The following is a 25,777-nucleotide window of genomic DNA, read 5'->3' on the forward strand; positions in this document are numbered from 1 at the left end:
AATTGCTCACAGTTACAGCTAATGAGCGGTGATTTTGGAATTTAAACTCAGGTATATCAAACTGCAAAGCCCACCCGCTGCCCAAGCAGCACCTGGCACATAGTAGGCGCTCAGTAAATATTCGTGGAATGAGTGAATGAGTTTTCCCCTTCCCATTTCTTCTCCATCAGCTTATCTTGTCCTCTCCCCCGCTCCTCCTCTGACTTGGCCTGACGTTTCAAAGTGACGTTGACTTACATTTAAAGGTTCTGGAAGAGGCTGCTGTTAAAATGCAGTGAGCGCACCTTACCTGGGAGGAAGAGTTTGGCCCTCTTCTGACACAGTCCAGGTCACTTCTCTGTCATCCAGGCCAATGCGAAGGCCTGGAGTTGATCCAGGTAAATTTGGATTGAGAAGAGGGAGAGTGGGGAGGTGAAGGCTGCAAAGGAGTGAGGTAAGAGGAAAGGCCGGAACAAAGAGTCTGGAGACAATTGCCAATTTTTCAAAAGGGTCAGGTCCTTTGGGATGGGATGCCCAATAAATATTAGCTGAATTAACAGAAATCCAGCCCCAGGGCTCCCCTGCCTTGTTGGGGACTCTAGGGCAGGCCATCCCACACTGAGAGGCATACCCGCGCAGGGCCACTTTGGGGGCGGCGGTGGCCCCCTGGCCTCGGAGCGGCCCCGTTGGTCCCCGCAGGCGGGCAGGAGCTCGGAGGCCATTGGCTGGCGCGCGGGCGGCGGAGGGGCGGGGAGCGCCGCCGAAGGGGACTGTTTGCTCCTACGGGCTGTAGATGGAGCTGTCCGGCCCCGGCGAGGGGGAAGGCGCTTGGAAAACGTTCTTCTTCTCCCTGGCCGGCCCGAGCGGGGAACAGCGCTCCCAGGATGCAGTTTGTGTCAACACGGCCGCAGCCTCAGCAGCTGGGCATCCAGGGCCTGGGGCTGGACGGCGGGAGCTGGAGCTGGGCGCAGGCTCTGCCCCCGGAGGAGGTCTGCCACCAGGAGCCGGCGCTGCGCGGGGAAATGGCCGAGGGAATGCCGCCCATGCAGGTGGGTGCACCCCCGCCGGCGCCATGGCCGCCCGCCTGCCGTGGGGGCGGGGCGGGGCGCCGGGCAGTGGGCGCCGGGCGGCCGGGGGCCCGGGCCGCGCGGGGCGGGGACGGAGGCCGGGTGGGCCGGGGCGCCGGGGGCTCGCGCGGCAGGCCCGGCCCGGCGCCCTCGCAGGCCCCGCCCGCGCCCCGGAGCGGAGGGCGCCCGAGGCCGCGTGCCGGCAGGGCCCAGAGCCGGCGCCCGGGGAGGCCCCGCGGGGCGGGGGGCCCGGAACGCGCGGTCCCCGGGCCCTGGCGGGGCCGTGACCGCGTCACCCACCCCGGCCTGGGCTCGCCGAGGGGCTTGCCGGCCGCACTCGCGCCGGGCCGGCGACGTGGGCGCGCAGGGTACCTCGTCAGGTCACACTGCGGCCACTCTGACGAAAAGATGTTTTAAGCGGTGTATGGCCATCTTTCACCGAGCATAACGAGCGATTCACCCTTCCCCGGCACCGGCTGGGACGGAGGGAAGGGGCCGCTGAGAGGTGATTCTGCCCTCCTTCCAGCGGTGGGCAAACTTGGTTGCACATTAGAAGCACCTGAGCAGCTTGAGACTCCTGACGCCCAAGCCTCGTCCAGACCGGTTAAATCAGCGCCTCTGGGGTTGAGAATAGGCACCAGTCATTTCGTGAAGGTCCATAAGGATCTCAGTTCCGGAGTCAGAGCTCCAGAGCGGTGTGTAAAACACGAGGACCTGATGCTGAGAGAGGCCTGGATAGCTTTGCCGGGAGGAGAGTGTGGGAGCTGACCCTGGGCTGGACCCCGCGGAGCCTCCTCTGTCCCTGGCCTGGTTCTCAGCCAGCCGGGTTCTGACAAGTCGGCCAGGAGTTGCTGTGTCCTGTTTGATCATTTTTCAGCTTTAGGTCTGCAACCCTGTGTAGGGGAGCAGAATTTGCCGCCCCAAAATATGCCTCTTTGGCATAAGGATTATTTTAAGATGGTTATTTTAGAGAAGCTGCAGGCACAGGAGAAGCTCTGAAAACCAAGTAGGAGTTCCTTCTGTAAAAGAGAAATCTCCATCACTCTACCAGGAAGAAGAGCATGACTTAATGTCTCTAAGAACTCTTACCAATGGAGAAGGCAGGGACTTACACCTGCATAAACCCGTACACCCTTGTGTCCTCTTCTTCTCCTGGTCACCTCCTGTGACTGACTCCTCCACCCCCCAACATCATCTTCTGTCTTTAGCTGAAGATGGTATTTAAGGTAGTGGCCTGGGCCATTCTGGCGAGTAACTCAGTTTTCTGGGTCTCTCCCAGGTATACAGGAGGTATACGTGTTTTTGTTTGTTTGTTTATTTTATTTTATTTATTTTGGCTGCATTGGGTCTTCGTTGCTGCATGCAGGCTTTCTCTAGTTGTGGCGAGTGGGGCTACTCTTCGTTGAAGTGTGCAGGCTTCTCATTGCGGTGACTTCTCTTGTTGCGGAGCACGGGCTGTAGGTGCGCGGGCTTCAGTAGTTGTGGCTCACGGGCTCTAGAGCGCAGGCTCAGTAGTTGTGGCGCACGGACTCAGTAGTTGTGGCTCGCAGGCTCTAGAGCGCAGGCTCAGTAGTTCTGGCACACGGGCTTAGTTGCTCCACAGCATGTGGGATCTTCCCAGACCAGGGCTCGAACCCGTTTCCCCTGCTTTGGCAGGCAGATTCTTATCCACTGCGCCACCGGAGAAGCCCCGGTATACATGTTTTTAAACTTCGTCTTTCTCATGTTAGTCTGTCTTATGTCAATTCGCCTGTTAGACCAGCCGAAGAACCTAGAAGGGCAGAAGGAAGATTTTTGTTCCCCAACACCTGCAAAAAGTAAACCAGGCCCGGTGACTCTCTGACCTTCCACCATCAGCCCTTGCCCCCTTCTGTAGGCCAGGCTGGAATGATGCCTGAATGAGCCCCAGGACACGGCTCTGCTGGAAATATTACTGCCTCTTGTGGAGCAGGGTCTGGGGCCCAGGCCCTGCTGCCCTTTCTCCCGTGTCAGGAGTGATTCCCTGGAAGCCGAGTGATGCTCCTCCGTGGCTGTCACAGCTGCTCTGAGTTAGAGAGGGCAGTGAGCATGCCTGTCCCTGCCTGCCCAGCTCACCTCTAAGTAACAGGTCTCCACTTCGCCCAGCCTGAGGGCCTCTTCAGCAGCAACGGAGAGAACAGAAAATGACACCTCCTCCTGTCCCATGTGGCAAGCAGAGGCCATTTCAGCCCTGCTGTCCAGTAGGCCCTGGGTGCTGGTATGGTATGGGGCCGGTTCCCAGGTCACCAGTGCACAGTGACCACCCCGCTCTTGGTCGTAGGGCTCGGCTCCTAACTTGCACCCAGGGGACCTCGCCCTCCAGGGTAAGGACCCAGAGCTGGGGGAGTACCAGAGGGCCGGGACCATCAGGTACCCCTCCCCCCTGGGAAGCAGGGGGGGATTGGAGGTCTTCTCTTCCTCTTAGAGATGTCACCTCCTCCTCTCCTCAGTGAATGACATTTTTTGGCAAACCCACTTTTATTTTGGAAAATATGAAGACGTACTTACGTAAGGAGACAGAGCTGCTCGTCTGCTCTCTTGCTCGGGCTCCCGGTGTCTCCCTTGGCCGCAGCCCTGCTGGGAAGGGTGGCGGCCCAGTTACCTGAACTGTGTTTTTTGTCACCTGCAGCGCCTAGAACTACTCCAGTTGACAGTGCAGCGAGGTGCTGTGGAATGACCGGCCACTTCTCTGTGGCTCTGTTTCATCATCTTTAAAGCAGAGATAGATAATCATTCTTGCCCTAACCTGCTTAGAGATCGCTGGGAAGATTAGGGGCAGATGACTGACATGAAAATTTTTACTTTGAAACAGCAAACAGTGGGCAGCTCTAGAGTTCATCATTAAGTCTAGCCCATGAAGAAAACAGATGGGCTCGCCAAGGAAAGTGGTTCGTGACATTTTAGGCTGGGGTCCACAGCCTTGACCTGTCAGGGGTCAAGGTGGGGTGGTAAACTAGTGGCCAGCTCGACTCCTGCAGGTGGGAAGTGGGAAGATTGGGTGGGTGGCTGCCTGAGCTCTTGCTGGCATGTTAGGAACACCGTAGCCTGAGAGGCAGGGGCTTGGCAGGAGAGCGAGACTCTGCGGCATTTGATGAGTTGTCCCCTGCTCTCAGGCCACCCTGCCTCCTCACACAGGGTCTCATCCCCGCTGTCACTTTCTCCCTCCTCGCACAGGCTCAGGAATGGGACATGGACGCCCGGCGACCAATGCCTTTTCAGTTCCCACCCTTCCCAGATAGGGCACCCGTCTTCCCCGACCGCATGATGAGAGAGCCCCAGCTGCCCACGGCAGAGATCTCTCTCTGGACCGTGGTGGCCGCCATCCAGGCCGTGGAGAGGAAGGTGGATGCTCAGGCCAGCCAGCTGCTAAACCTGGAGGGCCGGACGGGGACGGCCGAGAAGAAGCTGGCCGACTGCGAGAAGACGGCCGTGGAGTTCGGGAACCACATGGAGGGCAAGTGGGCCGTGCTGGGGACCCTGCTGCAGGAGTACGGGCTGCTGCAGAGGCGGCTGGAGAACATGGAGAACCTGCTGAGGAACAGAAACTTCTGGGTCCTGCGGCTGCCCCCGGGCAGCAAGGGCGAGGTCCCCAAGGTAAGTGGCGGTCCCCAGGGGCAGGGATGGCGGCGAGGACCAGCCCACGTGGACAACGCTCTTCTTGTCAGGCCTTCTCACAGGCGTCTCTGGCTCCCTGTTGCCTGACTTCAGTGTCTTCTTCCCAAAGCCTGCCTCCACTCTAACCACTTCGTCTGGAATGTTCCACCAGAGCGAGGCTGGCCTCCAGCCGTTCCCCACGGAGCCCGCAGGCCCTGCCTGTGAGCCTTTGCCCTCACGGTTCCCAGTCCCTCCCCAGGTGTCTGGGCGTCCGCAGATTCCGACAGCGCCTCATGCTTGGGTTTTCCCCTTGGCGCCTGCAAATGACCCTTTGTCATTGGTTATCTTTGTGTCTGCTCCTCTGAATGGTTGGGGACTGACCCAGACCACGCCAACCAGAGTCACTTGAGTCCTGACCACCGCCCTCCGGCGGGCCCTCCTCACAGCTCAGAATTCACGCTCCATTTCCTGTTCCCTTTTCTCTCCTGCCGTCCCCGGCTCATCAACCCTGTGGGCTCAGTCAGCACGCCCCTGAGAAGATGGGGTCACCCTCCGGAGACTCCACGTGCAGCTGCATGTACTCTGCCTTCCTGTTACTGTGGGCTCGCCACCCCACCCCTTCACTTGCTCCGGGAAGTCACGCAGCATCTCCCCTTTGTCCCCTGCGTCGTCACCGCCTCCCTCTCCACTAGCTCATCCCCACCAGCTCGTAGACATTCTGCAGCGTCGCCCGTCTCTGTAATAAAGAAACCTCCCTCCAGTCGTGCCTCATTTCTCTGCTCCTCTTTAGAGTGGTCTTTCCCTGCTGTCTCCGATTCCTTCTTCATTTTCCCTCTCTCCCTTTTTTAACCTTTTTATTATAGAAAATTCAAACCTAGACAAAAGTAGATCGAATTGTGTGATGAACCCTCATGAATCCATCGTCCAGCTTCTGCAGTTATCAGCTCTTGGACAATCTTGTTTCCTCTGACTCCCTACCCACATCCCCCTCCCATTTTATTTTGAAGCACATCTCAGACAGCAGTCGTTTTAATTGTAAATATTTCAGTAGGTAGCTCTAAAAGGTAAGGACTCTTTTTTTAAAGTAATAATCTCAAGATTATCACTACCATAACAAAGATCTCAACCTACTCAAATATCCAGTCAGTGTTCAGACTTTCAGTTCTTCCAAAAATATTATATATTTTTTCTGTTAGTTTGCCTGAATCAGAACTTGAATAAGCCCACACTCTGTGATTCCTGTGTCTCTTAAGTCTTTTCAATCTGTAAGTTCCTCCTTCATCTCTCTCATTTTTCCTCGTAGTTTATCTGTGGAAGAAACTAGGCCATCTGTCCTGTGGAATTTCTCACTCTCTGGATTCTGCTGCTGCATCCTCTGTGGTCTCATTTAACATGTTCCTCTCTTCTCAGTGTTCCAGTAAATTGGTGACTGGATTATTCTCCCTGGAACCCACGTGGTTGAGGCTTTTGCTGCCACTTCTCCATCCTAGTGGTCTTGCCAGGGCTCTAATGACATCCATGGTATTAAAGCCAAGGGTTGTTAAAGCCATGGTATTAAAGCCTCAGTCTTCACCTCCCTGCCCTGTCAGCAGCATTTCATGCAGGAGACCCCTCCCTCCTTGAAACACCTGTTCGCCTGCCTTCCAGGATCCCCGCAGCCCCTTGGTTCTTTTCCTGCGTCACTACCTGCTCCTTCTCAGTCTTCTTCGCTGCTTCCCCCTCCTTTTCCTGACTTCTAGTGTTTGGAGTGGTCCAGGGCTCCGTCCTGACCTTCTGCTGGCTCCCTACACTCCCTCCCTCATGATTTCCTCCAGGCTCAGCGTTTTAGATGCTGTCAGCTCTCAAAGGCAGTCTTCCCCTCCCGCTCTGTCTCTGTATCCTGCCCAGACTTCCTCCTTGAATGCAGAGTCACGTTCCTGCCTGTTAATTCAGCATCTCCATCAGGATGTCAGTAAATATCTTAGATTTAACTCGACCAAACTGAACCCCCGATTTCTGCCTGAACCCTGTTCTACTCAAAGTCGCCCTCCTCTCCGTCGGAGACAAGAGCATCCTTCCAGCTGCTCAAGCCACAGGCCTTAGGCCCATCCTTCTCTCCTTTCTTTCTCACACCCAACTTCCGCCATATTAGTAAATACCATCTGATTTTTCTTCAAAATATACGCACAGCCCGGCCACTCCTCCCCGCCTCCACGGCTCCCGCCTTCGTCTGTTGAAGCCATCATCACCTCCCGTCTGATTATTGCCATGGCCTCCTCCCTGGTCCTCTTGTCTCCATCCTGGGCCCCCCCACCCCATACAGTCTATTCTCAGCAGAGCAGCCAGAGTGATCCTTTAGAAATATCAGTCAGTCATGACTTCCCTGTCAGTCCAGTCCAGTGGTTAGGACTCCGCAGTTCCACTTCAGGGGCCGTGGGTTTAATCCCTGGTCGGGGAACTAAAATCCCACATGCTGCACGGCGAGGCTAAAAAATAAATATTCATAGCTTTCTTCCCTGCCCCCGTACCCCCAATAAGGAGGAAGAAAAAATACAAATCAGTCATATTACACCTCTGCTGAAAACCCCCCAGATGGCTCCCCATCTTATTCAGCATAAAAGCCCCCATTTCGTCAATGGCCCCCTCCCTCTGGCCCACCCATCCGACCTCATTTCCCCCTCACCCCCTCTTGGCCACTCCTTGCTCCCCACGGTCCCATGGCAAGGACTTTCCTCCACTGAAGGGCCCCCGCCCCGTCGCCCCCATCAGGGGTTCTGCTCAGCTGTCACTGGATCGCTGTCCCTTCCTGGCCACCCAGTCCCAGCACACTCTTTCCTCGGTCCCTGCTCTCGTTTCCTCCAAAGCACTTATGACATCAGGCTTCTTAAGTACTTTTTTCTTTTGTCTCTTGGTTGGTCTTCCTCTGCTTGGTTCACTGCAGTGTCTCCGTGCCTACAACAGTACCTGGCTTACAGCAAAAAGTGTTTGCCGAATGACTCTCCAGCTGGAGGGCTCACGCTTCCACGTAAGGGACTGGGTCTTCTTAGTCTTGGTGTCTGGTAACCGACCCAGTGGCTTTGCCGGAGGAGGTGCTGGACAGGGATCCATTGAGGCCACGCAGAGCCGAGTTCTCACAGTGGCTTTGGTTCCTCCCTAAGCCACCCCCAGCACTGCAGCCCCCAGGGGCTCGTTTTTGTAGAGTTTGGCTTATATAACACATTGCCGTGCGGCATAGGTGGCATCTCCTCCCACGCTGCCCTTTGCCCTTGTCTGCGCGCTGCATTTTAACTCGGTGCTGCGTCCCCGGCCCTGCTGTGCGTCCTGTGTGTTGGGCCAGGCGTTGGGGGTCTTGAGTTGACACGTGCCCTCACGGAACAATGGAATGGTTGTGGGGTCCAGAATTAGAAGGCTTGGGTTTGAATCTTGGCTTTGCCACGTGCCGGTTTTCCTACCGCAAGTCAGCCATGTTTTGTGTTGTTTCTGAGCCTCCTCAATTCCTCTTTGGAAAGAAGTGAAGTATAAATAAGTAATTTAGTGAGTAAATTCCCAGGTGGTCTCTCTGAGCTTCCGTGTTCTCATCTGTAACATGAAGATGATAATATGCCTACTTCGTGGAGTTGTGAGGATTAACTGATTTCGTTGATGGGACAACACTGTGTAGTTCATTGTAGTAGTTATCTATTGCCATGTAACAAATTACCCCAACCCTTAGCAGCCTAAAAAAATTATTATTTATCATTTTACAGTTTTCGTGGGTTAAGAATTCAGGAGCCACTTAGCTGAGTGGTTCTGGCTCAGAGTCTCATGAAGTTATAGTCAAGCTGATGACTGGGGCTACAGTCATCTGAAGGCTTGACTGAGGCTGGAGGATTGGCTTCCAGTATGCTCAGTCGCCTGTGTTGGCAGGAAGCCTTAGCTAGTTCCTCACCGCTTGGACCTGCCCCACGAGGCTGCTTGAGCATTCTCACAACATGGCAGCTGGCTTCCCCTAGAGTGAGTGATCCAGAAAGAGAGACCAGGATGGAAGCTGCAATGTCTTTTATGACTCAGTCTTAGAAATTGTACACCGTCACTTCTTTATTTATTTGTTAGGAGCAAGTCACTCAATCCTGCACTCAAGAGGAGGAAAATTAGGCTTTATTTTTTGAAGGGATTCTCAGAATTTGCAGACATACTTTAAAACCTCCATAACCATAAAGCACCATGAGAATGTTAATTAATGTTGCTGGCAATAGTTTTAATTCATTGTAGACTCTTGGCCTTGCTAGATGCATTCTCTTTGTCAGATTCAAATTTAAGGCTGCTGTCTCTCAGCTTCTCTGTGCCTCGTGGGTTCTATTAATTGGTGAATTGTTCATGGATAATTCATGGATATTCTGTCCTGTCTGGCTAGGCTGTAGGTTCCCTGCAATCTTGGCCCATGTCTCAGAGTTCTGCTGTATCCTAGCAGAGTGAGGTTTTTGCAGAGTGATGTCTATTTCCAGTTGTGGGACTATGATTGTGGAGTTTTGACTGGTGAAGGGGGGGCAGAGGAGTTGGTGTGTTGGAAAAGATAACAAACTTGGTTTTGGATACATTTAGTTTGAGGTACTTAAAAGATGAATAGGGACTTCCCTGGCGGTCCAGTGGTTAAGACTTCACCTTCCAATGCAGGGGGCGCGGGTTCGATCCCTGGTCGGGGAGCTAAGATCCCACATGCCTTGTGACCAAGAAAACAAAACATAAAACAGAAGCAATATTGTAACAAATTTAATAAAGACTTAAAAAAAATGGTCCATATCAAAAAAAAATCTTAAAAAGAGAAAAAAGATGAATAAATGAAGCCACTCAGAAGGCTATTGAAATGTGAACTTTGAAGGGAGGAAGGAAAGCTGAAGAGTGTCGTCTGCAAAGAGGTAACCACTGAACCTGTGAAAAGAATGAAACGGCCAAGGGGAAAGTGAGGAAACAGGGCAGGGTGAGGGCAGAACCATGGTCCCGGGGGGAGAAAGAGGGAGCAGTACAGAAGACGTGAACCAGGTGGGCAGAAGGCAGCGTGGTCATGGAAACCAAGCAGGAGGAAATTCCAGGAAGGTGGTCTGACCTTTCAGAGAGGTCTGAAGGGGTGAAACCTAACAGCAGGAGGCTGATGACCTCCCAGGATGTGGTTTCAGAGAGTGGGGGATGCTCATAGAGAGATTTCGGGGGTTAAGGATGCCTGGATTGGGAAGAAAGCACAGAACGTGTGTCTTGGGATGTGTCAAGTGAAGGGGAAGAGTAGACTCATTTGTGGTGGCAGAGTTGAGTGGGGCTCCTCTCGGGTTGGGGGTCCTGAAGGGGGAACCGAGGGAGACGGAGGGACGGAAAATGCCAAAGGGAAAAGGTGGTTTGGGTTGAGTTTCACAGGCAGGAGGAGGAGAAATGAAGGGCACATGTGGGGGTTGTGGGGGGCTGGCTAGGCAAGAAGAAGGGCAGAGATGGGAGTTTGCCAACAGCCACCTGCCATCAAGGGGAGACCAGAGGAGATGGCGGAAGGCCCGGGGAGCATTGGGGAGAGGGAAGAGTGCAAAAGAAGCCTCCCGGGGAACACAGGGAGATGTCAGCAAGATCACCAAGAGGCTTCCGAAGCAGCCTGGAGCCAAGAGGCCTGAGTGTGTGGCGGTTGTCACCTGCAGAATTTTGTGACTTTTATCTAGAGCAGAGAATTAAAATGAAGAAAGTGGTCTGTATCTGTTTTCCCAGGTTGGGGATTTGCCGAAATCTGGTGGAAGGTCCAGGGAATTAGGAGTTCTAGTTCCGTTTCTAAAGATGGGAGTGAGCTATCAGTCAGTGGGTATGCACATGGCACCTGTCCAGTCACCCTTAGGGTGATGAGCAGTTGATGCCAGGGCTGGCATTTATCATTTGTGTACGGGCACTGCCCACTTACCAAGCAGTGCACCAGCAGGCCTGACACCAAGAGTGCTGCTTTTTTTATTCACACAAAGGTGCCATGTGTCAGGTACAAAGACCGATGGACTAGGGTTAGGGCCTTGGGGAGAACTGAGGGCTTGGATTTCAGAGTGAGAGGGAAAGGCTGCTCCAGCACGGATGGGAGTGGTAGGAGGTAAGGCTATGTGGTCAGAGAAGTGAAGCTCAGATACTGAAGTCTTGGAAGTGAAACCATCTTGAACAATTCTGTCCGAGATGAGGCCATGATGGTGAGTGACTGAAATGAGTACAGACAAGAGTCCTTGTCGAACTGAAATAACAGCTTTATGGAGCAGATTAGATGACCTTGAACACCACGTGACTGACATTGGATGCTGGATGACTCAGGCCACAGTGGGACCTTCCTAGTGTTGGCAACAGCTATTCAACACATTCAACAAATATTTATTGACTCCAAACTACATGCTTCTAGACGCTTGGGATATAGCGGTGCACGAAACAGATCAAGATTCTGGAGCCTTAGCACGGGCAAGTTTTAGTGACAAAAATGCGACTGTGTACCTAGGGGTGACCTGACTGAAGTACAGGTTCTATAACAGGGTTTTATTGTTCTTGGCTCGCTGATACGCACTCCAGGAACCTACTGCATCTCTGTCACCCTGAATGCCAAAAGCTTTACCTTCAGGTACCCAGTTTACCTAAAAGTGAAGTTACAAAGGATGTGCTTAAATGCTTAATTTTTAAAAGGTAGTGGTGACCATCATTGTTACTGGAGGCACAGGAGGATCAGGAACGGAGTGGACTGACTCCGCTGAAACGGGCCGGGCAGGATGGGGAGGACAGGGGCCATGGATGGAGTGGGCCTGGTGCCTCTGATGAGGAGTTGGTGGGGGGGGGAGGAGCCAGCAGGAGGTTCCAGACTAAAACTCTTGTTGGCCCAGGTTCCGGTAACTTTTGTAGACATTGCCGTTTACTTCTCTGAGGACGAGTGGAAGAACCTGGATGAATGGCAGAAGGAGCTTTACAACAACCTGGTTAAGGAGAACTACAAGACCCTGATGTCCCTGGGTAAGGGTGCCTTCCCTCCCCTGTGGCGAGCACCTTGGGAGTGGGGAGTGAGATGCTTCCCGACCCACGGACCCACGGTGCACCACCCCCGGGCAAGGTGTTTCATGTTTATACCTCACGGAAACTCAAGAAACGATTTGCTTGCCTGCTAGGAAGTTAGAATGATTTATAACAGAATGGAAAGTAAAAACAGGGCCTATCACTGCAGGCCTGAACACTGTGCTGCTACCATTCTGGAATTACAGCCAAATAGCATCACTACGCGCTACCTCCCAGCAGCCTTGGATAAGCCACAGTCGCTCTGCTGCTGGCTTTCAGAGACCAGCTGTTTCCACACCAGAAACTGGAGAATCTATTGACTTGTTTTGATAGTTCCTCGTGAGAGATTACCACCTAGAGGACTGCTGGGGTGGGGTGGGGGAGGGGAGAGCTCCGCATCGCCCTTGATCGGGGCCCATTGATCAGCTTCACTCAGCCCTTCCTTCCCTTCCACCTCGTTCCAGACTCGGAAGGTCCAGTGTCCAAGCCAGATGCTCCACCCCAGGCCGAGCCCCGGGAAGAGCCTTGCGTGTGGGAGCAGCGTGACCCAGAAGAGAGAGAGATCCTGATGGATCCAGACACAGGTGATGGCAGTCGAAGACAGCCCTAGGTCCAGGGCAGGGTGGGAGAGAAGCACCGCCATCCCTGCATGAATTCCAGGCGGGCTTCTCCTGAGTTGTTTGCGGGGCCAGTTCTGCTGCCCTTGAAATTTGGCAGTCACCTACAGGAAGAGTTTCAGGGCCAGAAAGCGCACCACAGATGTTTGTCTTTTGGGTCAGAACCGTGTAGCTCGAGATGCCCAAGTAAGCTGGAGAGAAGAGGAAGGGGGGGTGGGCCTTGCAGCCTCCCAGGCCTGATGGGGGCCCTAGACCTGAGTGCAGCTCCAGCCTAGGGAGGTGGGCAGAGGGGGCTCTGCGTGGCGCGTGGTACACATGGGGTGCATGGCCGACTGCTTCGTGCCTGGCTGTCTTCTTCAGTATCCTCACCCTGTTCTCACAGACGCCCCATCACAGGCAGACTTACCCTCCAAGGCTTTCTCCTCATTCAGGGAAGATCTTACGTTCTGAGGATCCAGTTCCCCGAGAACATCACACCTGGCGATGGGAGGTGCGAGGCTTCTCGGGACCTCAGCTCTCCTGAGCACTGTTGGGCCAGGTGAAATCTGGTCCTTGAACTGTATTCTCTGCCTTATCCCAGGAACCTTCACCCGTTGGGGCCCTCTGCCCTTCCTCCCTTTTCAGTGGAGGGTGTATTCACCGAAACTTCCCTAGAAGGTAGCTCAAAGGCAGCCCCCTCCCCCCATTCTGCTCTCTTTACTGAGATATAATTCACATGCTTTAAATTCACTTTTGAAGTGTATCATTCAGTTCACCAAGTTGTGCAGCCATCATCACTATCTAATTCCAGAACATTTTCATCATAGGGAACCCCACGCCCATGAGCAGTCACTGCTGTTCTCTGTACCCCCCAGCCCCAGGTTGCTATGGATTTGCCTATTCTGGACATTTCGTCTAAATGGCTCCTTCCCTGTCTTAGGAACCACAAATGTTTGAGGGCAGCAGCTGTGGTAACCTTTCACAGTAGAGCAATGTAACCTCAACCGTTTCACTGAGTTATCCATCCCTGTGCCAGATAGAACAGGGACCACTGTGGCCTTTTTATGGAGGGACCGAGCAGACTGAGAGCCAGAGAGGGCAAGTGACTCATCCTCTGGGCTGGGGGCAGAGGTGAAACCAGGATCCGTGTCTTCCACTTCCTCATGTAGTCTCTTTCCTGCTGTCTCCTGCTGGGGCTAGTGTTATACATCACACCGTAGACCCTCATAAGAGGAACATGCCCCTGGGGTCACGTCATGGGGTCTGCATGGAAGATATGTTATTGTCTTTTATCCATCCAGGAATGGGGCTGGGTTGCTTCCCTTTGCCCAGTCTAACTTCGTGTGTGTGTGTGTGTGTGTGTGTGTGTGTGTGTGTGTGTGTGTGTGTGTGTGTCTGGCCCACTCTTCCTGACTGGGGTGCAGAACAAGGACGAATGTGTCCCACACGGAGGGAGACCTGTGGCCTGTCCTGATTAGCACCCACCCAGGGTGGGCTGTTCCTGGAACCCTCTCCCAGCCTTATCACACCTCATTTTGTGGCTTGGCCTACCCCCTTGTCCTGAATGCCGATCGCCTCTCTGCTCCCAGGACCTCCTGCTCCTCGGGGTTCCCCATAGTTGCCCATAGAAACCCAGGACCCCTGTGCTCTTCCCTGGCCAGAGCTGTCAGCCGTGCTCCTGACCCCGAGAACGTCCAGCTGACGATCATTCACGCAAACGGCACCAAACGATGTGATTCTCTGTCCCCAGGAGCAGAGCCCCTGGTGTCTGCACAGGACACGCCCTCTCAGGTGAAGCGGGAGGAGGCCCTGTGTGCCCGGGGTCAGCGGGGCCTGGAGGAAAGAGCCATCCCCACGGAGTCCATTACTGGTGAGTGAGCTGACTGGCCGCCCAAGCCGGGTGGCAGAGGAAAGGTCCAACGTGGTCTGCAGGCGCCCAGCGTTGTCTGACGTGTGTGCCAGGCCAGAGGCCTGAGCTGAAAACGGAAGACTGTGGGTCCAGGATGGATGGAGAGACAGGGTTTCCCACGAGGCACAGACCCGGCACACGACGTGCACGAGTTGCCAGCACGTCTGGGCTTAGCCGTTCTGTTTTCTCTTCTTTGTAATATCAGTTTTTAACTATTCCTTTCTTCCCTTGGAAAGCAGTATCTGCAGAAGTACTGAGTGTGAGGCATTTCACAGGTCCCGTGGGTGGGGGAATCTATGGGTCCGTAAGACCGGCTCCCGACTGGGAAGAGCTTTCGTTGTTTTAACCAAGCACTTACGGCTGCTGCCTCTGTGTCAGGCCCCGCACGGCCGCCGTCCTGTCAGGTGGTCTGGATAGCTCCTCTTCGATGGCATTCCGGGTGGACTTTGTACGTGAGATCCCTGTTAGAGAAGATATGTATTTATTAGTCAGAGTTCTCCAAACAGTCAACAGGGTGAGTGTGTGCGTGCGTGTGTGTGTGCGCATGTGTGTAGAGGGATATTGATTGAGTGAGTGAATTTAAGGAGCTGGCTTCTGCCAACTGGAGCGCCGGGGCGGTCTGCCGGCAGGATTCCCTTTTCCTCGGGATGTCAGTCTTTTTCCATTAAGGCCGTCAGGGGGTGGGATGGGGCCCACCCACTTTATGGAAGGCAGTCCACCTTACTCAAAGTCTAGTTAAACTCCTCAAAACAAAAAAACAACACAGAAACATCGAGAATAATGTTTGGCCCGGTCTCTGGGTACTGTAGTCTAGGCAAGTGGACACGTAAAATTAACCGTCACAAGATATAGTAACACACTGTAGCTCTTTACTTATCCACAAGTTAGAGCTCCACAAACCTCATCCCCCTTCGTCAAAGCCTCACACTCATAGGTAAGTGATAGCAGCCTCCAGGCAGAGGAAAGCCGCTTCCCGATTCATCCAGCCCGAGAGCATCATGGTGCCTCAAAGGGATCTTTAAGAGATAAGAAGGCAATAAAGGGTAAATGAGGTTTAATAGACTCTGCAGAGGAAAGAACGTGTAGGATACATCTTAGAAAAATCCCGTTAAGATGGTTAAGATAAAAGGCTTCCTGGAAGGTGTCATTTTCCTGGACGGTCCCTGCAGGAGGAAGACCTCCTTCCATGGTGGTGCTCAGGCCTCAGGCGTGAACCTCGGTTGAAGGAGTTAAGTTCCTGAAGGACAGGAATGCTCTCTCGATGACATCACTGTTATGTCACCCCCCTGTAGTATCCACTTATTTGTGGCAAAAGCTCCAGCAACTGAGGCCAAGCTGACCTAAAGCTTTAATTAACTAGAATAATTACTGTTGATGTTTAGGGAAGAGAACTAATTGCATGACAGGAGAGACTTAAAGCACCACCTTGCGGGCGTGTCCCCTGACACCTTTGCTGCTCTGTTCCCGCAAGCAGACTCACCAGCTTCTGCCCATGACCTCCTGTCCCGGATCAAACAGGAAGACCCCCCGTGCGTGTGGGATCAGCACGAGTTGGCGGAGAGGGACATCCCAACGGACCCCAACTCAGGTGAGCGAGCCGTCGGAGCACGCGGGGGATGACTTTTGTCACTGCCAGAAAATCAATCCGACTGAGTCACTTTGGTCAAAGGCCAGTGAAGGACTCGGAGTAAACTACAGTGTGTTCCTCAGGTGGCGACTTTGTACACATTTTGGCATATAACTATTAGAAAAGTGGGGGGGATTTCTCTAAAGGAATCATTACACTGATAATTTGTACTGTCAGTGAACGGATACTAAAATGACTTCACTGATTTCTGAAATATAATTAAAAAGCCTTTTAAAAGTTGTATGTATTTCTGTGACAGAAAGAAAGAAAGTAATTTACATTTCCTGGAATTTTCCTTGAGTGAATAGTAGTTAGAGGTCTCCCGGGAAACTTCTGGGGAGAGTCCAGGCATAAAGGGAAGCATAAAAGAACACTAGGGAAGCTCTGCCCGCCCAGGCCCCACGTGCGTGTGCGTGCGGGCGTGCGTGTGCATTTGTGTGCGTGTGCGCTGTGTGTGCGCGTGTGCCTGTGTGTTCACATATGCTTGCAGAGCTGGAGGAGGCCAGTGTCATCTTGTTTGCTGGTTGTGACCCCGAAGTCTCATGCAACCCCGCACACCAGGAAAAGAAGCAGCTGTAAAATCTAGGGTTCCGCGTCGTTTGTCAACTCTACAGCTTCACAAGGGGGGGAAGTTGAAGGGGTCCAGGGCGGAAGAGAAAGCAGCGCCCTCCCGACAGGGAGGCGGCAGTGTCCACTGCAGTTCCGATTAATGACCTTTGTCCACCGCTTCTGCCGTTGCCGATCTGGAAGGCCGGCCTCTCCTCCCTTGGTCCTGTGGGCCGTCAGAGGCCAGGCTCCCCTCCGGCCCGGCCCCGCAGATGGCCCTGGGGCTCCGAGGACAGAGCCAGAAGACCTGGGTTCCCATCCTGGCTCTGCCGCCAAGCAGCCTCCTCCCTGGCAGCTGCACCAGTGAGGTCCCATTTGGGGAGGCTGTTGACGGGGGGACAGGGATACCCAAACTGCCACACGCCCTCTGAGCAGAGCAGCGGCCTCTGCACGTGGCAGTGTTCGAACTTTTGGTGGGATGCTCGGTGGAAGGGAACAGGCTCTAAGACTGCCTTCTTTCCCCGAACAGAGTCTCTGATCTCCGCACACGACATCTTGTCATGGATAAAGCAGGAGGAGCAGCCGTACCCGTGGGGCCCTCGCGACTCCATGGAAGGAGAGCTCGGATTAGATTCTGGCCCCGGTGAGTGGTGCACCCAGCGGGGCCCCTGGGCATTTTGTCCAGAGGGATGGTTGCTCACCCAGCCTAGCCCCTTACAGGGTGATGTTCTGTCATGGCAGCCTTTCGAAGGCCTGTATCAAAGCACTGTCCCCTTTCCTTCTGGAGGATGGCCGGTATGTTAGTTTCCTAGGGCTGTCTTAACAAAAATACCCAACTGGGTGGCTTAAAACAGCAGCAATTCATTCTCTCTTAGTTCTGGAGGCCTGAAGTCTGAAATCAAAGGGTCGGCACGGCCATGCTCCCTCTGAAAGCTGTAGGGGAGCCCTGCCTTGCCTCTGCCTAGCTTCTGTGTTTGTTGGCGATCTTTGGTGTTCCTTGGTCTGTGGATGTGTCACCCCAATCTTCTATCTTCACACGGTCTGTGTCTTATAAGGTCACGAGTCACATTGGATCAGGGGCCTGCCCTCCTCCAGTATGACCTCATCTTAACTACACCTGGGAAGATCCTATTTCCAAATAAGGTCACATTCTGAAGTACTTGGGGGTCCAGATTTTGATGTATCTTTTGGGGGGATACAATTCAAGCCGTAACAACAGGGAAAAGCGAGCAGGCTGGGAGCGAGCTGAGGCAGTGGTGTCTGAGCAGCGGGTGATGGCAGCAGGTGGCCCACACACTAGGAAACACTCACCAGAGCGCCCAAGGCAGCTGACATCCCAGAGTAACTGGGAAGATCCTGAAGCTCAAATAGGAAGGGGGGACTTTTTTCTGCCGACAAGTATGAGGCCAAATATCTCCCCTGACTTGGGTCTCTTGGGTCTTTTTGGAAACTCCCCTACTGGCTGAGGACCTTTGGCATGTGTTGGTGGATTAGGTAACACGTAGCGTCAGGCTCACATTCCTTGCCAGGGCCAGTACCACTGAAACAGCTGGCTTAATGTCCTCTGGGTGATAGGGGTGGTGAAGGGAGAGTTAATCATATGTCCCTTGCTCACGTTCCTGACACCCTCTAAGAGCTCTAAATCCATGTCAGAGCTGAGGACATGGGTTATTTCTGAATCTGAAGGGACATTTAAAACCCAGGTGAGTGGATCTCACTCTCTGTGAGACAAACTTAGTTCAGTCTGGAAGAGCAGAGTGGGGCCGGAGGAATGGGCAGGGGATGGCGGAGGAACGGTGCCCATCCTTGTCTAAAACAGAATTTCAGTTGTCCTCTTTCTAACCTGCTGGTGGGGTGGGATGTGACGGGACATCCAGGGGACTGCCTGTGAGGGCAGGAAGAAGTGATAGCGGTTGATGCTACCCCATCCTCTGCAGCGCTCAGGCCACCATTTCTAGCCCTGGCCCTGAAGGCAGGGGTACCAGATCATCAAACATTGTGCCAGGAAACTCTGCCCAAATCTTTGTCCCTCAGCGCTACCTTCCGATTTCTCCAACTTGGCTAAGAGCGTGTGGGCTTCAAGGAGCCTTTTCCTGGGACCTCTGTGGTTGTGAAAACAATGTGAGAGACTCGTGCAGAAATCGCCAGGCTTTGCAAATTACCAAAACGCTTTCCTTCTCCAGTTCGAATATGCTGAGCGACTCATAGAACAGTTTGCCTCGTGTTGTTTTGTCTCTGGGAGGCCTTAGAAACTTTGCATTTGGGAAGAAATGCCCAGAATTGGGAGAGAGGGGTATCTGGAAATGCTTCTCCTGCCCGCCCAGTCACTAGAGCCTCTTATCAGAGCCTCTTGTCTTTCTCCCAAAATGAACCTGCCTTCCGCTCATTAACGTTGGAATGTGAAATTAGTATCTCACTGTGATTTCTCTGAGGTTTAAAACCCACCTAGTGCTGTGGTTGCCAAGGACAACCAGGTGGACTTTTGGTAAGACATGGCATCATGTGGCAGTCTTCTGGAGGGGGCTTGGAAGGGGAGAGGGGGCAGGGCTAGAGAGTAAAACGCAGAAATATATACATGTTCATGCCAACCCCCTTCCCTGGCCCTGCCATAAACAGGAGAGAAAGACCTGGTATCCTGCTTAACTCAGAGTCAGACGTCAGCCTAACTGGACATTACATTTTAGTAAAAAGGATTCCTGGCTTTATATATTAATGAGTGGGTATTACTCTCTGCTCTCTGACAGTTAGTGTAAGGCAGGAAAAAAGTCTGGTTCACTCAGAGGTAATGTGCATGGGGCTCCACTGAAGCAGGAAGTATGAATAGGAGTTTGGAGTTCAGTGGCTCCTGGGTGCTTCTGGAGAGAGTGGGGAGCCTCAGGCCAGACCACCCTACCCAGACGCCAGCACTCAAAACACACTCGCAAATCACAGGATACGATTTGAAAGCACCCTCCTGAAATTCCCACTTACTGCCTTGGGTTAAAACAGTGATTCCAGCCTTTTTTAGTCTCTGTTACTTAACAAATATTTACCTCGTGCCTGCTCTATGCTATGTAGTACTGCAGGCACTTGGAATAAGTGGTGAAGAAGGACCAGGGGCCTTTCCTTTTGTGGGACGGTGATGGGCAATAAGCAAGCAAACAAGATAAAGTCGGGGCGGTAAATGCTCTGAGGGTAACGACTCAGGGAAAACAGGAGGATGGGAGTCGGGGCAGGAAAGGAAGAAGCACTTGAGTGTGTCTAGATCATGAGAAGGAGCTAACCATGGGGCTGCTGGGGAAGGGAAGACCACAAGAGGGAAGGCCATAAGGAAGGCCATTTGGGGAATGAGGTTGGAGCAATAGACAAGGAGGAGTCTGACCACGTATGACCTATGGGCCAGGTTAGCGTCTGGATTCTATTCTAATATGAAAGGAGACTAACAGAGGGTTTTAAACACAGTGGTGACATGATCTGGTTTACATTTTTAAAACGTAAGTTTGGGAATTGACTGGAGTCAGGTGGGGAGAAAGAGCCAGAAGCAGGGAAACCATGTAGGAGCTAATGTAGTGGGTAGAGACCAGGTCAAGAGGTGATGGTTGGAAATATAACTGATGGATTGTCTGTGGCGGATGAGGAGACAAGAGTGACTCCTAGGTTTTGATCCGGAAACACTGGGCGAATGGTGGTGCTGTTTGCTGAAATGGTGAGTCCTGGAAAAGCAGCAGATTAGCTGTGTAAATTAGGTGTTCTCTTCTGGACCCGTTCAACTTGAGATGACATCCAGGTAGCAATGTCAAGTAGACAGATGAACATAGGAGTCTGAAGTTGGAGAGCCTGGGGCTAGATTGATTGGGGAGTTACAGGTTGCAAGGACTTCTGACACCAACTACCTGGAATTAGGCCAGACTTCACAGGTGAAGCACCTCGTTCTCCACATGACTGCTCTCACCTTACACAGCAGCTGCAAGTTCGAGGGTCCCCAGCCCACCCACACTTCTGACCAGCTGGCTGCAAATTCAGGGGTTTCCATTAATGCCTCAGGTGCAGTAATTCCCTAGAACAACTCACAGAACTCAGGAAAGTGCTATACTTACAATTAGTTTTATTAGAGCTAGAGGATTCAAATCAGAACCAGCTGAAAGGGGAGGTCCGCAGGACCAGGTCTGGGAGGGTCCTAAGCATGAAGCTTCTGTTGTCTACTCCCTGTGGAGTTGGGAGTGTCACACTCCCCTCACAGTGATGAGTGACAATATTGCCTACCAGAGAACCGCACCGGAGCCTCTGTATCCAGAGTTTTTACTGGGGTTTCTTTACATACGAACAATTGATTGAATATTCAAACTGCTTTAAAGAATAAAGACATTTATTCTCTTACGTAACTAAGAGGTAGTCCAGTTTTAGCCTTGTTTGGTTCAAGGATGCAGCTATATTATCAAGGACCCAGGTTCTTTCCAACTGCTTGTTCGGTCATCCTTGGTGTGGATGGAGCAAGCTGGCCACAGCTGTTCCAAGCGTCACCTCCAGACCCAGAGGGAAAGGAAAGCCCGTCTTTTTTCCTGCACTGTCTGCAAGGAGTGAGGACGCTTTCCTGGCAGCCTCCCAGCAAACACATCTCATCGGCCAGAACAAGGTCCCGTGCTTGTATCTGAATCAATTACTGGCCAGTGAGTTCTGGAGTTAAAGTCCTCATGTTAGAGGCGGGAGGAGAAGGTGTGACGTAATCCCCATGGAGAGTGGAAAAGTGGGGTATGCTGAGTCGTGGGGTAGGATGCCAGGGTTTGAGGTGTGTGATCTTCTCCAGCAGTCTTCAGCTACTTGAGTGCTGTCACTGCATTGGGGTCCCCCAGGCAAGCCCAACAGAGGAGAGAGGGGCAGAGGGACCACAGGAGCTAAGCTGGGTCAGGAAGGGAGAACAAAGGCGGGGGGCGGGGGGAGCAGGAAGGCAGTTGACAGAAGTGGTCTGGTGCTCACTCCGAGTTTGAAGAATGATCAGAGTAGGATTAGGATTGTTTGGGGTTGGGTTTCCTGGGAAACAGTCCCTGAGATGGAGGTTTACGTGCACGTGGTTTCCTTGGGGTCCTCTTGGGAATAACACCCACGAAGGGGTGAGAGTAGCCAATCGGGTAGAGGGAGAAGCAAGGCCCACAGTGCAGGTGTGACAGAGGCCACAGCCAAACCTGCAGTATTGACGGCATGACATCCTGGATTGAGGCTAGGAGAGTTACGGTGGCCCCTGCCCCTGGCCAGTGTCCTGTGGAAATGGTTCTCTGCCTGCTCAGTGTTGGTTGGGATAGAGGGGGGCAGGCTGGGCCCAGTCTGTTTAGGAGTGTCACGTAAGGAACACATGTCACGGGGAGGGGGCTCCTGCAGGAAGAAAGCACTGTGAACTGGGGATCGGGGAGGTGATGGAGGGTGAAGGAAAGAGAAGACTCCTAAATACAGTCAGCAAACCCAGTCGTGCCTTGGAAGTCGGAGTCCTGGGCCTAAGCTCGCTGCTCTGATGCTCAGAGCCTGGGCTTTGTGCCCCACTGACCCCAAGATAGTGCGGAACCATGAACCCTGGAGACTCAGGGATGCAGGAAAGGGCATCATCGCAGGAGCGAGACAGGCGCTTCCTGGGGAGGCGGGCTGGGCAGCCACTGCCACACGAGGATGCGGAGAGCACCAGTCACATGTGGTCCGCGGCCAGGTGGGGTCAGGCGCCAGGGTGGGACTCATATCAACCCAGCTGACCCCGCCGCTGTACAAGGCCGAAGGCTGCCTGCTTAGTGGAGACAGAACTGCACATCGCAGGGTGGTTATGCGCCCGGCTCCCTGCCTTCCCCTCCTGTAGGCCTTCCCCTCCTGTAGGCCTTCACCTGGGATAGGTTCTGGCAAAGTCTCTCCCTCCAGTCGAGAGATTCTCCGTAGGTAAATTAGCACTGAACATCAGAATACAATTAAGTCTTATTATTTCCAGGCGATTCTGCCTTCCAAGGGGACTTCCGCAGACCGCCGCTCCTCCGCCCACCAGCTCCCAGCATGTGGGGGTGTTTCCTATCCTAGCTGCGTGCCACCTGCCTGACCCGCTTCAGGTGCTCTCCAGCTGGGGGCTCTGTGCGGCTCCGAGGGTTGGGGAACCCTCGAGCACAGGGGACGTGATCATTTGCCTTGATCAAACCCCTCATCCTTTAGAGAAGCTGAGGCCCGGCCAGCCTGTGACTCGCAGGAAGCCGCAGAGGAACTAGTTAAGGCCCGGGGCCCCCTTGCAGGGACGGCGTCAGTCCTGGACCGAGCAGTGTCAGCATGTCGCTTCTTCGTGTCTCCCCCCCAGGTGACAGCCTGCTGATGGTGAAGAACCCGCCCCCGGCCCCGCCGCAGCCCCCGCCCGCCCCGCAGAGCCTGCCCCCGCTGCCGGCGCCCCCCGAGGACGCGGGCGGCCCCCCGAGCCGCGGCGGGGGCGCGCTGCTGGACGACGGCTTCCCCGCGCTGCCCGGGGAGCGGGGCGCGGGCGGGGCGCAGGCGGGCGGCCAGGCGGGCGGCGGCGGGGCGGCGGGGGGCGCGGGCGGGGGCCCGGGCGGGGGCGGCGGGGGCTGCGGCAGCTGCTGCGCGGGCGGCCTCCGCCGGAGCCTCCTGCTGCACGGCGCTCGCAGCAAGCCCTACGCGTGCCCGGAGTGCGGCAAGAGCTTCGGCGTGCGCAAGAGCCTCATCATCCACCACCGCAGCCACACCAAGGAGCGGCCGTACGAGTGCGCCGAGTGCGAGAAGAGCTTCAACTGCCACTCGGGCCTCATCCGCCACCAGATGACGCACCGCGGCGAGCGGCCCTACAAGTGCTCCGAGTGCGAGAAGACCTACAGCCGCAAGGAGCACCTGCAGAACCACCAGCGGCTGCACACGGGCGAGCGGCCCTTCCAGTGCGCGCTGTGCGGCAAGAGCTTCATCCGCAAGCAGAACCTGCTCAAGCACCAGCGCATCCACACCGGCGAGCGGCCCTACACGTGCGGCGAGTGCGGCAAGAGCTTCCGCTACAAGGAGTCGCTCAAGGACCACCTGCGCGTGCACAGCGGCGGCGGACCGGGCCTCGGCGCCCAGCGGCCCCTCCAGGCGCCGCCAGAGCGAGACTAGGGCTGGGCCGGGGGAGGGGAGGGCCCGGCGGCAGGAGCAGGGGGCGGGGGCGAGCCTGTGGGCGTCCTGAGGTCCCACGACCCGATCCTGCCCTTGGTTCTCGGGGCGCCTTCCCTCCCTCTACCCGCCACCTGCTGGAAATCGGGAACAGGAATTGCACTCCAGACGGGGTCCCCTGAGTGTGGGGCAGGGGTCCCCTAGACCTGTCCGGCCCGAATGGACAGCCCAGCCCTTCTCATAGGGTGGACCAAGGGGGCCGGCGCAGGGAAGGTGCCTCTTCCGGCACCTCCCCCTCAGACACCTAGCGTGCCCATTGGGCCTCTAGGGTCACAGATTGTGATCAGGGGAAGCCACCAGGGAGTCTCGGAACCCTTCTGAGATAAAGAAATAGGTCCTAAAGTTAAGAGACCCTAAAAAAGGAAGCGAAGGTGTCCCAGTGAGAGGAGGGACGTGCTAAGGGATGGATCTCCGGGATGACAACACTGCCTCGCGTTTGAATAGCGCTTTATACTTTTTTAAACACGTTTTCTATCCGTTATCTATTTTCACCCTTAGCCTATCCCTCTGAGGTATGTGGGGTAGGATTTTCCTGACTTGATAGCTGAGGAAAGTGAGACACAGGTGAGATGGTTTGCCCGAGATCACACAGAAGAGAGTGGCAGGGCTGGGACCAGAGCCCTGCCCCCAGCGCAGTGTCCCCACCACACACACTGCCTACCTCTGGCATGTGAGAGACCTCCCCGGCCTGGTCTCTCTCCTCTCTCTTTCCCCTGACCCACCAAAAATAATCAGAAGCAACAGGGGCCAACTCGTGGGGTTACTGGGAATGGGGAATAGATTGACTAGAAAATGCCCGGGGTTGTGCTTCCAGAAGGTTCTTCCTGTGTGGGCACCGCTGGGCGGGCGGGAGGGCCCCCGGCCCCCGGCCTGTCCCTCCCGCCTCCAATCCCTCTACCTGGTGCAGCAGCATCCTTCCACTGCACAGCAGTGACCCGGCCCTCCAGAGGCAGCTAGCACCCTGGCTCAGACCTCATCCTGATGATTTATTCGTTTCCCAGGGCACAGGGGTGAGGGAGAGGCTCTTGCTGCAAGAGCAGCCATCGAGGAAGTGAGTCTCTTCCCAGGAGGGCCAGGGCCAGTAGGTGCTAGCGTCCGAGAGCCTCAGTCTCTCTCCTGCCCTGAGCCTCCCAACCGGTGCTGTCTGTTAACCGACCATGCTCGTGGACATGGACACAGACCCTCCTCTGCTCCAGACCCTGCAGGCGCCTCGGGAGGCGCCCAGAGGACTCCCCGTGTCAGTACATCTGCTCTGTGGTCCTGATGGGCCACAGCCTCCAGTTCTGCATCTTGCATGGCCAGGCACTGGGGTGGGGTGGCACGCCCCAGGACCCTTGTTTGTGTCAAGAATGACTTCCACTCCTGCCATCGATCCCACTTCTCTCCCAGCTGGGGAGCACATGTGTGAGCGCTCTGCTTCTGCCCTTCCCCTCATCTGTGCCGCTCTGCTTTCCTCAGACCCCTTTTTGCCGTGCAAAGGGAATTCTTGAAATTAAATAAAAGGTGTCCAGATTGCAGACTGCATGTTCACAAGGCCGGAGTGCTCTCCAGCGTGGCTTCGTACAGTAAACCCTCAATGAACTGGAATCCAGCTAACTGGGATTTTTTTCCCCCCTTTATTCTGCTTTTTGAAGGAGGCAAATCTTAAGAAAATGAGAAGCTAAATATAGACAAGCTCAATGGAGTTTTGTTGGAGCAGAGGGGGACCCTCTAGTCCATTGTACTGGTTGGGAGGCAGCAGTATTCTGCTTTTCAAAAGCACGTGGAGAAAATCAACACTTTCATAACCTAAATCATGGGAAGTAAGGCCAACAGGGTTTTTTGTTTGTTTGTTTGTTGCTTCTTTGGGCTGTTAAGAGTATGAAGGAGGGGGAGAAATCCCTACTGAGACATGGGTTTGAAACATTTGAGCCCACAGCTCGAGTCTGTCCCTTTATTTTAACTTCGAGGAGCTGATTCCCAAAGAGGTTTAGTGACGGATGAGTGAGAGAGCCAAGGCCAAGTTTCTGGTTTCTTGCGTCCTAGTCTGGTGGACCCCACGCACCAAGTGCCCCTCGGTTATGCCACAAGTCAACCCAGCCTCCAGCACCAGCCCCTGGGGGAGTCCTAGAGTGAGCTCTAACGGCCCCCCCCCGAACTGAGCAAAGGTGGTGACACTCAGTGTGGACCCTGCAGTCCGCTTACCGAAGCAGGACGGCGGTCCTACTTTGGGGGTGGATTTTTATTTTCCTTCCGATAATGTGTTAATTAAAAGTATTTTAATTAAAAGATTAATGCATGCAGTAAAAATCGGTTTAAA

The 25,777-nt window shown here is 54.3% G+C and overlaps 1 protein-coding gene across 2 annotated transcripts; it reads left to right on the forward strand.

Moving 5' to 3' along the window:
* Positions 1–733: 733 nt before the first annotated feature.
* Positions 734–24,995, forward strand: ZNF282 (zinc finger protein 282). 2 transcript variants are annotated; one of them, XM_082399044.1, is made up of 9 exons: positions 909–1,028; positions 3,877–3,952; positions 4,239–4,658; positions 11,489–11,615; positions 12,119–12,238; positions 14,001–14,120; positions 15,634–15,747; positions 16,862–16,975; positions 22,628–24,995. In XM_082399044.1, the coding sequence occupies exons 2-9, from the start codon at positions 3,932–3,934 to the stop codon at positions 23,419–23,421; spliced, it is 1,830 nt and encodes a 609-aa protein (XP_082255170.1). In that variant the 5' UTR covers positions 909–1,028; positions 3,877–3,931; the 3' UTR covers positions 23,422–24,995. The 2 variants fall into 2 exon arrangements, with proteins under 2 accessions (XP_082255169.1, XP_082255170.1); XM_082399043.1 differs by lacking the exon at positions 3,877–3,952 and having other exon boundaries at positions 734–1,028.
* Positions 24,996–25,777: the final 782 nt, after the last annotated feature.

This window comes from Balaenoptera borealis (genome assembly GCF_965194805.1).
Source record: "Balaenoptera borealis genome assembly, chromosome: 7".
NCBI lineage: Eukaryota > Metazoa > Chordata > Mammalia > Artiodactyla > Balaenopteridae > Balaenoptera > Balaenoptera borealis.

Coding starts and splice junctions, on each gene's coding strand:
- ZNF282 (XM_082399043.1), top strand. CDS start 864: ATGCAGTTTGTGTCAACACGGCCGCAGCCTCAGCAGCTGGGCATCCAG. Junction 4,659..11,488: donor GCAAGGGCGAGGTCCCCAAG/GTAAGTGGCGGT, acceptor TTGTTGGCCCAG/GTTCCGGTAACTTTTGTAGA. Junction 11,616..12,118: donor CAAGACCCTGATGTCCCTGG/GTAAGGGTGCCT, acceptor ACCTCGTTCCAG/ACTCGGAAGGTCCAGTGTCC.